The sequence below is a fragment of the Aplidium turbinatum genome, chromosome 10, assembly GCF_918807975.1.
Source record: "Aplidium turbinatum chromosome 10, kaAplTurb1.1, whole genome shotgun sequence".
NCBI lineage: Eukaryota > Metazoa > Chordata > Ascidiacea > Aplousobranchia > Polyclinidae > Aplidium > Aplidium turbinatum.
This window is the reverse complement of record NC_137481.1, coordinates 25,336,673-25,349,549: the sequence shown is the minus strand read 5'-3', so window position 1 is coordinate 25,349,549 and position 12,877 is coordinate 25,336,673. Positions and strand designations below refer to the sequence as shown.

General features: G+C 38.5%; 1 protein-coding gene across 1 annotated transcript; it reads right to left on the bottom strand.

Moving 5' to 3' along the window:
- Window positions 1–1,690: 1,690 nt before the first annotated feature.
- Window positions 1,691–12,611, bottom strand: LOC145778343 (uncharacterized). The gene is made up of 2 exons (XM_082589810.1): window positions 11,667–12,611; window positions 1,691–3,289 (listed from the first exon to the last, which is right to left on the bottom strand). The coding sequence occupies exons 1-2, from the start codon at window positions 12,482–12,484 to the stop codon at window positions 2,641–2,643; spliced, it is 1,467 nt and encodes a 488-aa protein (XP_082445936.1). The 5' UTR covers window positions 12,485–12,611; the 3' UTR covers window positions 1,691–2,640.
- Window positions 12,612–12,877: the final 266 nt, after the last annotated feature.

Here is a 12,877-nt window from a genome sequence, read left to right as displayed (position 1 = left end):
TTGGAACAAGTTAATGGACAGAACATAAATGAGCGTACAGCGTTAACACTATCTCGTCCTTTTGCAACAAGTTTGTTTATTGAGCAATGACAAAATAGCATCTCAAATTGGTGAAAATTCAGCATTTTGGTCGTCGATGCGGGGGCAGTAAATCTTAAGCTCCGAACATGCCTTTACATAGGAAAGTTCTGGGTACATCCCACTTACAATTTATAACTAGCCAGTAGAAAAATTATAAAAAAAATTATGTTAAAACGGAAAGTGAAATTTCCCCCTTTTTTTTTTTCAAAAAATTGAAAGTTTGACCCCCCTGCGGGGGCAGAAGATGCACCCCCAAACTGACAAAATTTTGCACACGTAATTTTTTCATGCATGTGCCACTTTTTATGACTAGCCGTTTTTGAATTTCGAAAAAAAGTCAAAAACGGCCCACCCTATAATCCACATTCCACATATTATGCTCTTCGTACAAACACGAATATTTGTGATGTGGTATACTATGGTCTTCGTTGCAAACAAAATTACGAATATGCTTAGGAAAATATTTTTCTTCGTGCGGATACTTTCTTTTGTTCGTGAAACATCGCTTTGTTTGTACGAATATACTTGTGTTCGTACCAAGGCTTTTTGTACGTCATAATCTTTCAAAAATCTTCGTCAAAACTTTTTACGAGGATGATCACAAATGGTCAAGAGTCAAGACCATTTATAACTTTCAAGAAGAATTTTACATGTAAAGTTAAGAGCTAGACCCAGCATGCTTGCTTGACTTCATTGCAGTCAATAGGTTTTAGGATATACAAGCATGTGCTTCTGTGAGCATATTTGTAATGCATTTTTATAGCCTGTTTTTTCTTGGTGAAAGATATTACGACGTGGAAATGAAACTCAAAGTTGCGACCGACAAGACAAACGTGTCGGATATTTTTTCGGACAAGCATTTTCGGACAAGCTAACTAAATAAAAGCATCGAGAAACACGCAACGATTGAAAGCAATAGAGTGGAAAACATACAGACAGACGAATAGTTAGTTGTTTAGTTAATTAGCTACGGTAGTTACTGTCAAGAAGTGAAATTTATTGTAGTTTATAAATATTTGCAGATTCCTGATGAGGGCTTAAGTTAAGCCGAAAACGTTTGAATGTTGAACTATTTGTAAATATGTAATATACTGTTGTAATGCTCAACCCTGTGTTATTGTTGTGTCTTGCCTGTCTTTGGTATAAAAAAGCAAACTCTTTCCCGAAACTATATTATATGAAATTAATAATAAAATATTTTATTATGGTAGTTAACACATTATTGCAGTGCTTTGTGCGACCCTTATCTAAACTTAGCAACTGAATTCTAACCTGTCGTTGGGCTATAATGTTTCAATAGGATTGCATATCACAAACATACGGTTAATGCCTAGAACTGCCACTTGTATCAGGAGTCCACTTTATTTTGTATGTTGATGTAAAAGCGGCTCTACATGATGCTTTGTTGTTTGATGTATAACAATGAGCATATTGACAGAAGGCACGCGAACACCCATTCGTTAGCAGGACTGCGTTGGCGTCGGAGTCGTGGTAAAGGCGGATGAATTTTTATCTTGTCCGGAGTCGGACCTCACAAATTGTGAACCTGAAGTTGGTCCTAGTTCAGTTCTTTGAGTGATCAGCCATATCCTGATATTTCCACTTACAACTAGAACAAGTTTATTGCGCACAGTTACATTTAAAAAAATATTTTTGTAACTGAGATCACAAAAGCAACTCGCATTGATATGTAGACTTCAAAACGTGTGACGTAAACAACCACAAAATATACAATCAAGCTAAGGAAACCACTAGCCACTGGAAGCAACAAGCAAGAAAAGTGACAACTTCATTCCATAAATGTATCGTTTTTTTGCGTTGATTCAACAAAAATCAACCTGAAACTGCAAAACAAAATGTAATAAATAGGTTGCTTAGTGGACTGCCAAAGGGACACAACAATGATGTCAGTGAACAAACAATGGTCAATAAAGTAACAAACACTCTATCTAGAGGACTGTGCAATTTACTACAATAACAACTGTAGTTGGAAGGAAAAATGTCGGTTGAACAAAAATAAACTTTTGCAATGAAATGAATGACCTAAAAAAGTGATGCTCTTCTAGCCACCAGCACTCTAGTAATGTTTGCATGGCGGCGTTTTAACTGAACTCACTAGGAAAGTAATCACCATTTCTCGGTTGATAAAAGAATAACAAGCAAGCAACAATCACTCTTTATGCCTTCACTAAACATGCGACGGCTTATTTCCCACATAAGGACAAAGATTTGTCGTTTCAAAACCTTTGAAGGAAATTTGCAAACGTGAAGCTGATGTTGCTTGACAACCTCGAAAATTAATCTTGGTAGGTTTGGTCTCACCAAATCGAAAGTGATCGAGTGCAAAGAAAAAAATTATCAAGTAATCCTGCAATGAAGCCCAAAGCACATTGAACGCAATTGCTGGGAAAGTGTGGCCAAAGTTTGGCTGAGGATGAAGTTTTGATGGAAACTTAAATCCATTAATACATTTTTGTCTTGGATTAAAACGAAACCCAGTGATGACAAATTATTGTGATTCCAAATTAAAGACGGCAAGGCGTCAAGCTTATTGGACCTTTAGATTTTGGGGTAATTACGATGAATAAGATTGTTGACACTAAAATTAAACGGGTTGGTGACACAGTGAGCGCCGTGGGGAGACGATATAGACGAAGACCGACTTCCTGAACCGTACTGGTTTTGCTGTTGGCTTGGTGGCATGACTGACCCTCCATATCCAGCACTGTTGATAGAATCTGGACTTGTGGGAGTCGAAATATTTCCTGATATCCCGTACCTGGAGCATGCCTCCATGATGCTCCCGTTCATTCTGTGGGTACCCATGGAAGTGGGGCTGCGTTGGGTACCTGGAGTTAGCGGGCTTCGGGCGTGACTCCCATTGTCCATCGATTCCACGGAGTGTTGTTGTTGGACTTCCGGCTTGACGTGCATCCCTGGCATCCCGGATGTGTCCTGCCCATACATCCCCCCGTTGTGCACCCTTCCAGCCTGCTGTTTCATTCCAGCTAGACTACCGGCCGAGCTCGTATGTTGGTGGAGGTTGGGGGCCGGGTTAGGGCTTCCATCTGCCCTGTTATCTTGATTGGTATGGGTAGAGTTGAGCAGAGACATCGGTGGAGGTATTTGGGGCAAGTTGAAGTCGGTTGGCCTCTCTATGGCGTCCTTGCCCAAGATATTTGATTGGTCCCGACGTTTCCGTTTGCGCCTGAAACACAAGAGAATTGGTTGATATCTTTTCACAACACCCTGTCACGATACGTTTGGCGACAAGCTAACTGCGTCAAAAAAAAAATGGAGAGAAAGTATTTACAGGTTAACGTGTGAACTTAAACTAGAATACAATAAATCTAGTTTGTATCCCTGTTTGCAACCAGACAAAACAGAATATACTGTGCTCAATATATGCTTGAAGTTATCAAGTTAACAATCAAAACTTTACAAAGCAATAAAATGAATCATATGAAGCTTCATAATCATATGAATGCTGGGCGATGAAGAGGATTAGACAAATGCAAACGACAGAAATGAGGATGGTTTGTATGATGTGTGGAAAGACGCTTCTAGAAAAAATTTGAAATGATGTATTAAGAGAGTAGACTGACGTTGAAGAGAACTGGTGGGGTCTTCGTTTAAGATGGTTGGACATCTTGAACCAGATGGTCCTAAAATCGCACCTCCAAAAGCCCCAGCGCTTGAAATCTCGACGCTCTTTTTTCCACCACGCTGCAGCTATCTGCAACTCCAACTTCCACATTTCCGAAGTTTGGAATAGTGAATGGAAAGAAGTCGCGAGACCAGTTCCATTCACGGTCCTTCCCAATATCAATGCTCCACCAGTAGCAGAACTAACTCGAAAGGAATGGGTGAAGCTCAATCATTTGCGAACTGGGGTGGGCTGTGTCAATAGCAACATGTCCCATTGGAGCCTCGCCGACTCACCATTTTGTGCATGTGGCTCAGATTTTCAGACTGCATAGCCAACCACATTTTCTACCAATGTTCTGTATACCGACCCACGGATAGACATGTAGACCCAACAACGCTCGTTGAACACACAATTCATTGGCTGCTGCGCGTTGATGTAACAATGTGAGCTGTGGCGACCTCAAACGCAAGATTAACAAATGGATGAAAATATTTTGACAAAGCGAATTTGGAATAGGTAGTGACGGGAAAAATGAGAAAAGGAAAACCCAAAAAAACATGAGAAAACACTGTGAAGGATGACCTGGCAAAAAGAAAAATTGAAAATTGAAGATGCCAACGATAGAGAGAAATGGAGGAGTCATTATTCTAAAATGTAAATGTAATGAAAACAATAAAAAACCAAACAAACATTTAATATTGTGTTGTTCAAACCCACAGTCATGCAACGGAAAGTTGACTCCTGCAAATCTCAATGCGATTTTGCTTTTCTTGTTGCGTCAAATATTGGACGCGTTTGTGTTACTTCATTTCAGCTTGCCCAACAACGTTAGCTTTGTAAATGGATTTAATTCGACTTTTTGCCTTTCAAATTCATAAGTTTACAAACTTCACAGAACTGTCATGACGTGACGGCTAATCGCATTTCGATGTAATAACAAGAGAGGACCGATATAAGCGGCTGCGTCAGTTTCCACTGAAACCATAGTAAGACTGCCACAAAACCCGCAAGTTCGCAATGATGATGAGCCGAGGTCGCTTGTCATACCTGGCTTGGTTTTAGATCCGTCAACGTCACAATAAGGCGCGTCATACAGTTTAACCTTCATCATAGCATGCAAATTAAACCGTCAGTGTTGACCAGAGTACAAAAATAAAAATGTCCGGCTGGTTTTGCTTTCTTCAATCATAGACAGACAAAACCAAGCAACCACACGGCATTTAACATAATACATTAAACTGAACATAAACTATAAACTACGAACGTTTTCGGCCATACACATGTTAGCCCTTTTCAAACAACAAAAATAACTGATTTTACATCTACATTGAAAATAAATAACTGATCTACACAATGAATTGAAAAACAAAATGCACAAGAATGAAACGGCAAAGCAGGGGAGAAAGGCACAACCATTTAATATCGTTGATTTATCAATTTTAATTTTCAAATTTTATCAATATCAAGATATTATCAATTCATTGTGTAGATCAGTTATTTATTTTCAATGTAGATGTAAAATCAGTTATTTTTTGTTGCTTGAAAAGGGCTAACATGTGTATGGCCGAAAACGTTCGTAGTTTATAGTTTATGTTCAGTTTAATGTATTATGTTAAATGCCGTGTGGTTGCTTGGTTTTATCTGTCTATGGTTGAAGAAAGTCACCGCTTTACCAAAATTGGTTTTGCTTTGCTGTGCAGAAATTCTATCAATCATGCTTTAATTGCTGAGTTTTTAATTCTTGTTGATCTATTTTGTCTTCCTTGCAGGAAAAGCGCCTTTGATACAATGGAAGATGGAAAGAAGGGACCGCCCACCAATTATTTGTAAGGTCTTTGCAACAGTCATTCTGAATGCCTATTTGAGCCATAAATTGTTTCATCACAGCAATATTGTATTGCAGAATGTGGAGTGTAGACTATTGCATAGGAGCGCAAGCACTTGCTCAGAGTAGGGTTAGAAATAGTAGCTATTGCCAAATGCTTTTTCAGCAAAAATTTTAATTTTTGGTCACCTCAAAGGTAAACCGTTGCTTTCTCATTAAATTTATCCCAAAATTTATCACATCCAACAAATTTAGTTTATTTAAGTAACATTGTTTAGAAATTAAAGCTGTTCAAAGCAATTAAGTTAGGTTACAGCCTGAAAATACAGATTTTCAAAACAAGATGCTGATACAAAACAATCAATTTATTAACAAGTAGCTTTCAAATTTTAACATAAGTAATTTTTTTAATAAACTTGTTATTTTATGTCAAGTTGTAATTTCTACGGGCCAAAATATAGTAAAATACTATTAAAATCGAAAATTATTTTTGTTGCATCTAGGCTTCCAACTAGTTCATGATTCAATGGAAGATGACATTAGATTAAGTTTTTTTAGTTTTTAAAAGTCTTGCGTTAGCTTTAACTATAAAGCTTTATTTGTTTTTGAGCTGACCAAGAGCAGAGTTAACTTATAACAAAAATATCTGGCAACACTTTTCCATATCGCACCCTACTCTAAAACTACACTAAAACGCTAGCACCTTTGCATCATGAACTTCTACAAACGTATTGACTAAAATAATTGAATAAAACAAGGTAGACAGTATCACACTAAATCAGAAAAATTAATTTTTTTGATAAAGCTTTTGCTACATAAGTGTGGCCTCGTCAGTATATTCTTATGCAAATAGAAAATTGAATTAAATTTTCTAACATGTTTACAAACTTTCACAAATTAACCCTCAAACTATTAAAGATTTTGATCACATGCAACCGCTGAGATGGATGGTTGGCCATCTGTGAGTTATTTCATTTAAATTTAGTTTCATCCCAAGCGTCGCTCTCATACAACCATTCAATTTACCCTAACTATCTCAACAAAGTAGGGTCGATCGTTGAGAGAGGGTAGAATTTTAATAATTAAATTGGCGTTAAAAAACTAGATAATAAATATTTAATAAGACAATGTTACCGCTCAGTAAAATATTTACAAATGGTTTTATCTAAATCTTGACTGATGTCTGCTCTTTTCTTGAGCTTCACAGCAGTTAATTGTCGTGAAAGATGGAGATTCATCATCAGCTCTTTACTGAAGAAAGTTTGTCTGCGCACTGTGAAAAACATCGACATCCAAGCCCGCAACCAGGGGGGGGCATTGAGGGCATTTGCCCCCCCCAAAATTTTTTGAAAAATTTTTAAGCGTTTTATGCAGTATGAAATGTAGGCCGTACTATACGTCGTACACGTACAGCCATACTGTAGGGTACCCGGACATTTTGTCGAAAGGACATTTTGCCGAAAGGACATTTTGCCAAATAGACATTTTTTCGAAACTCATTTTGCTGAAAGACTAATTGCCGAAAGGACTAAATGCCGATTAGACAAATTGGCGAAATTATAGAATTCGGTAATTAGTCCTGTCGGCAAAATGTCCTTTCGGCAAAATGTCTTTCGTCAAAATGTCCTTTTGGCAAAATGTCCATGCACGTACTGTACAGTGTAGACTATCGAAACCTAAAGTAGGCTACGCTGGTTGGAAGCTATGCTAACAATTTTGTTCGATAAATTAGGCTGGCATCCTCATTATCTGTTTCGTTAGCGTATACATAATGTCAGCATCCATCATCACCATAAAAAGCGTTTAAAAACAACTAAATGATTCGAGATCAAAAGCAGCTGCGATAGCGTGGTGAATAAGCTACTCAGTTGGGCTTAAAGCATTTGTAAATCTGATTTTAAATGAATTCTTGAAAGTGAAAGGCCAGCAAGTGCGATTGATGCGGTGTCAGCAATAGAATCCCAAAAAGAGTTTTATCCAAACATTTACAAACTCTTGATAATTTTGGCTACACTTCCAGTCACAATTACTTCTGCAGAAAGAACATTTAGCTGTCTACGACGCTTGAAAAGTTACCTTAGAAGCACTATGGAGCAAGACAGGCTTTCTGGACTAGCTCTCATGCAAATCCATCGTACTCAAATTCCAAGCGCGGAATTGGTGTTAAACGAACTTGCCAAATCAAGTAGAAAGTTAGACATTATGCTCTAAATTAAAATGTCATTTTGCATTTGCAAAGTCAACTTCTTTGGGCCTACAAACATAAAAACTTGCTGAGCCAACAAAATGTTTCAGGATTGTAATTTGTAATTACCGTGTTGAGTTTATTCATATGTATCTGTTTGTTTGTGTCAGGGATATGGTTTATGTTGATGTAAATATATGTTATTGATTAATTTATGACTCCAGTCGTGCCAATGCAGTTCGTACCGTAGCCTACAGATGTTGTATTTTATTTGTAACCGACTGAACACATTACTGTGATATTGTAATTTTCTTCCTTGGGTAATCATAGCTAAATGAGAAAAGGTTACAAAGGCTAGTTTCCTTTAATGCTGTACTAAACAAAAACGTGATTGACATAAGTTATGACCACTGAACCGTAGCATGGTAGTGCCACACACTCTATCAATGGGCGTGGACATTAACATAAAAATGTCACAATGCATCATTTTAATGTTTGTTCTTTGATAAAAATTAAATGCCCCCCCCGAAAATATTTGCTGGTTGCGGGCCTGTCGACATCCCATAGTGACTGCAAAACTTCCTAACGACATTTGTTGGAATTAAGTTGCAAACATTTCAAGGACGCTATGTTTTTCGCTTACAAAACGACAATCCACCGCCGGCAGGTTTTTGAAAAACTCATGGGGTCTCCACTTTTTTCGGCTTTGGCCAATTTAGCACACCAACCACTTCAGCACAGAATATCATCTATTCCAAAAACTATCTGCAACCGCGCCTACTACGGTCACCTTTAATGATAACAGGAAAAAGACAACAAACAAATTGGTAACACTTTAAAACTTAATGGGTTACCAAGCGAAATAGCGGAAGAACAACACGTTCATTTCTCCGCCAACCGTCTGGTCAAACAAACTACCAGCGAGACAGTTTCACTGCCATTCCATACATACCGCTACAGGGGATTTCTGAGTCGATAAGTTGAGCATTGAACCGAAGATAAAAGTGCCATGAAACCGTTTCGAACCATCGCCAGTATTTTATCACAACCAAAAGACCCCACTCCTTTTCACAATAAATGTGTTTTATGAAATTCCGTGAAAACGCAGCATAAATTCCCAGGTTAAAGAACATCACAGATAGGTCAAAAATATGGAAGGTGAAAAGTTCGCACAAGCTAAAAGATCACAGAATAAACTGATCAGAAACAAAAACTTTGAAAAATGAAACAAATTGCGATCAACGCACCTCCGCAGAAAGTTGCTTCATCAACATTATGTCAAAACAATGCAATGTACTCAACCGGAACGATGGAAATCTGCTGCAGAAACCGCATAAATCTTTGTTGTCGTGATGGGCAGGCTTCATGCCTAATCGAGCAGTTGGAAACCTTCTGGCAATTCAATTTCGTATCGAATTTTCTGTTTGTTTCAACTGCGTCGACTTTATGTTTGATGTTGAAAGTTTTATATAATCTGACGTGGAAAGTAAACACATCTTTTGGTCTAGTTTTAAAATCAAGTGTGCTTCACTTTTTTCTCTTGCCTTCAAGAGCACTGCAGAATGCAATGTCTTAAATTTTATTTTGTATGTTGTTAGCTCTAAGGATGCGTATTGTCATGGTGCAAAAAAAGTCAGTAAAGCAATAGATCAACTTGTTTGATTTTGCTTTTACTTCCACTTTCATCAGATAAACGTTGCAACTATTGCTAGAAACGATAATTATTCTGATGAACATCCAAACTTTTCAGAATCCAGCCATGCTCTACGACTACGTCATCGCTTATTTTATTGTTTTAAACGTTTTTTAATCAAGTTTGGTAAAACTTAAATTGTTGGCATGAAACTTGAATGAGTCTGTTCACCAGGTATTTAGATAACATGATGCGATCTACTGGTGCAAATTAAGCTTAGAAACTTAATTGATTAATCTCCGCTTGCTTCTTGGAATTTTGTGTCTAGGCCTACGTTATCTTAATTTGTTTGTGTCTCCAGCCTTCATTTGTCTCACCGGAAAGTGGATTAGAATTGCGCTATGTGTTTATCATAATCGATTGCTACAGTTTCGTAATAATGAGTGCAAATGCACAGGTCAGAGAATAATGCGCTATTATCTCAGCGTGTTATTACCTTAATTTAGTTTAGGTGCTAAACGGAATCATTGTGCGACGCCCTTAGAAAATTTAAACGACGCACCAGGGCGTCGAGAAGCATAGTTTGACAATTTCTCTGTTTACGGCAAACCAACAGCGCATATATGTGAAGGACAATTATGAAAATTCAAAAATTAAACATTTTCAACTATGCTTGACTTGGTGGACAGCATCAAGCAAATCGTTCAGCACCCGCCACATCCAGTTTGTCGTCATCAATAAACTAGGTATCTTTGCATCTTACTCAAGGTTAGTTTACGACTGCTGGATTCATCAAGCTCATTGAAGCGCTGGACACTAGAGGTCACCTTAACAGCATTGACGTCAAGTCAAGCATGTGCCTACATCTGGAAAGGAAGGACAAAAATCATGAAAATATCTTTGGATGTTGCACAAAAAAGATCAATATTCTTCAGCTTAGCTTCATCACGTAAAGGTGAACACATTACGAGAAAGGTTATTAATGCCCAGATTGAATGAAAATGGAGTACACCATACTCGAGTTGCAATTTCGTTTTGAAATCGTCAGTGGTGCATATCCGTGTTGTCTTAAACGGGAATCGAACTTCAAACTTGATGAGAAATGTGGACGTCCTTGACTTAAGTAGAAAACGAACCTCTGTCGAGATTGTACTACGGTGTTTATTATCTCGTTCTTAACCAAGTTGGAAATTTTATTCCCGTTCAAGACAACATGGATATGCACCACTGACGATTTCAAAACGAAATTGCAACTCGAGTATGGTGTACTCCATTTTCATTCAATCTGGGCATTAATAACCTTTCTCGTAATGTGTTCACCTTTACGTGATGAAGCTAAGCTGAAGAATATTGATAATCCCAAAACTAGCGCAGAACTTGAGCAAAGTATGACATCTTCCATTTTCATTCGATCGGGGCAAGACAATAATGACTTTATAAAATCTCTGCATTTTCTTAATGATGAGAAAACAGTAATTGTGATGCCGCCTGGTGATCATCTCTGGATGTGGGGTAGGTGGAAGTCTGCCATCTTCAAGCCACCTAATGGAGTGGAAAGTCTGCGTGCCTTGTATGATAAAACAAAAAGTTGGCTGCTCTCTAGTAGCATTCCAGCTTAGTCTGGAAACATCGTAAATCTGGGGTGGTAAAAGGATAGACCCTCGGCCCAGAGGCTGACACGACGACGATGATGAGTCAGTGAAACCTCATCTCATTGAAAGCAATAATCAAGATTTCAATAATAATGGCCAAGGAAGACGCCAGATCAATAAGCCCAACCCTAACCCTTAATTTTAATCTCACTTTAATACATGAAAGTGTTTTCAGCTTTATTATCACGATCGCTCTTATAACTTATTGCAATGAAATCATGACTTTCTTTTTGTACGCTGCTTCAAGCATCGTTTCCTATTCCTTTCTACACGTTACAGCTCATAATGAATCATCGGAAACAAAATGGCGGCCGCTTTCGATTTTCCAATTGTTGATTGCAACATGTCGCGATCGAGACTTGTGTTTCGCAAATATTGAAGCTGTGATGTTTGGCGATTATAATACATGATTGCCGGCAAACCAAACATTTTTTTTGCTGATTAACTTTGATTTCTACATTTTCATTCCACTGCAAACAGTTTATCAACGAAAAAGTATTATTTCAGATTTAAAATACAGTATTTCATATAAATGTTGAGGTTGCAATCTTCAAGTTTGATAGTTGACAGTAGGCTGCTGATAGACTGACAATTCGTGCAACGGTTAATTATTTACATTTAAATGTATGCAGTTTAATTACCTGAAATTTCCGTTGTCAAACATCTTCTCACAGTTTGGGTCAAGCGCCCAGTAATTTCCCTTCCCTGGGTCGTCTTCATCTCTAGCCACCTTCTTGAAGCAATCGTTCAACGAGAGATTATGTCGGATAGAATTCTGCCAACCAGCTCGGCTCTTCTTGTAAAACGGAAAGTTTTCAGCCACGTACTGGTAGATTTGGGATAGCGTCAGCTTCTTATCAGGAGAGTTTTGGATCGCCATCGCTATGAGAGCTGAGTATGAATAAGGAGGACGCACCATCTTGAAGAGCTCAGATTGACTGGATAGTGACAACCACGCAAAATCTGACCCGAATCCAGGAGCTCCGAACAATTGTCTTTGTCCTGCAGCAGCTGCCGCGGCGGCTGCTCCATAAGTCGCCGACTGCATATATGATGTTGCAGGGTTGTAAGGGTTTGAACCGGACCCCATGGATGCAGAACCCGCAGCGGCGGCGTTCAGCCATAAATAAGGGTTTGAAGCCCCCGCAGCAGGAGAATAGTCTAAAGCCGAAGGGTAATGATGATGATGACCTGTTGCTGAGGCGTGCGGACCACGCGCTGCCGCGGCGGCTTGAGCGGCAATGTTTTGATTGTAGAAGTTGTCGTACATAGACGAGCCACTTCCGGCCCCTGCCCCATCAATGATATCCGACTGAGAGGAGGGATGGTGGTGGGGGGTAGGGATAGAACTCATCATACCGCAGCTAAGATCCGACACAGCGTTTGCCTCAAAATCTCTGCAATTGTCTCCCCCAAAGATGTTTCTGTATAAGGTAGCTCTGCCGTTGTGTGACAGCATAAGTGAAGATTGTAGAATTTGGTGCTCACGAGTGTTCGGGAGTATTTTGCAAACAAACAAATTGATATAATCTAGTAAATCGCTTAGCGAATCACATGAATGTTTAGAAAAACAATAACTATTCAGACAGTTTTCTGAACCTTGAAAAAATTAAGAAGAATGTTAAATCAAAGTTATCAACGCATCCAAGAGAGAAAATTGTTTAATCTTGACATTTTATTGGTGAAAAATGTTCATGACAGCAATTTTTTATTTAGTGACCATCGGCTAAACGTTAAAGGTAAATAGAAGCGCCAAGCGATATTTTTCCCTCGTGCCAACTTTTGCCTCAACCGTTTCAACTGTTTTCTGCAAAATAAATGTTTCTTTCAACTGTGATTTGTCAAAGTCATG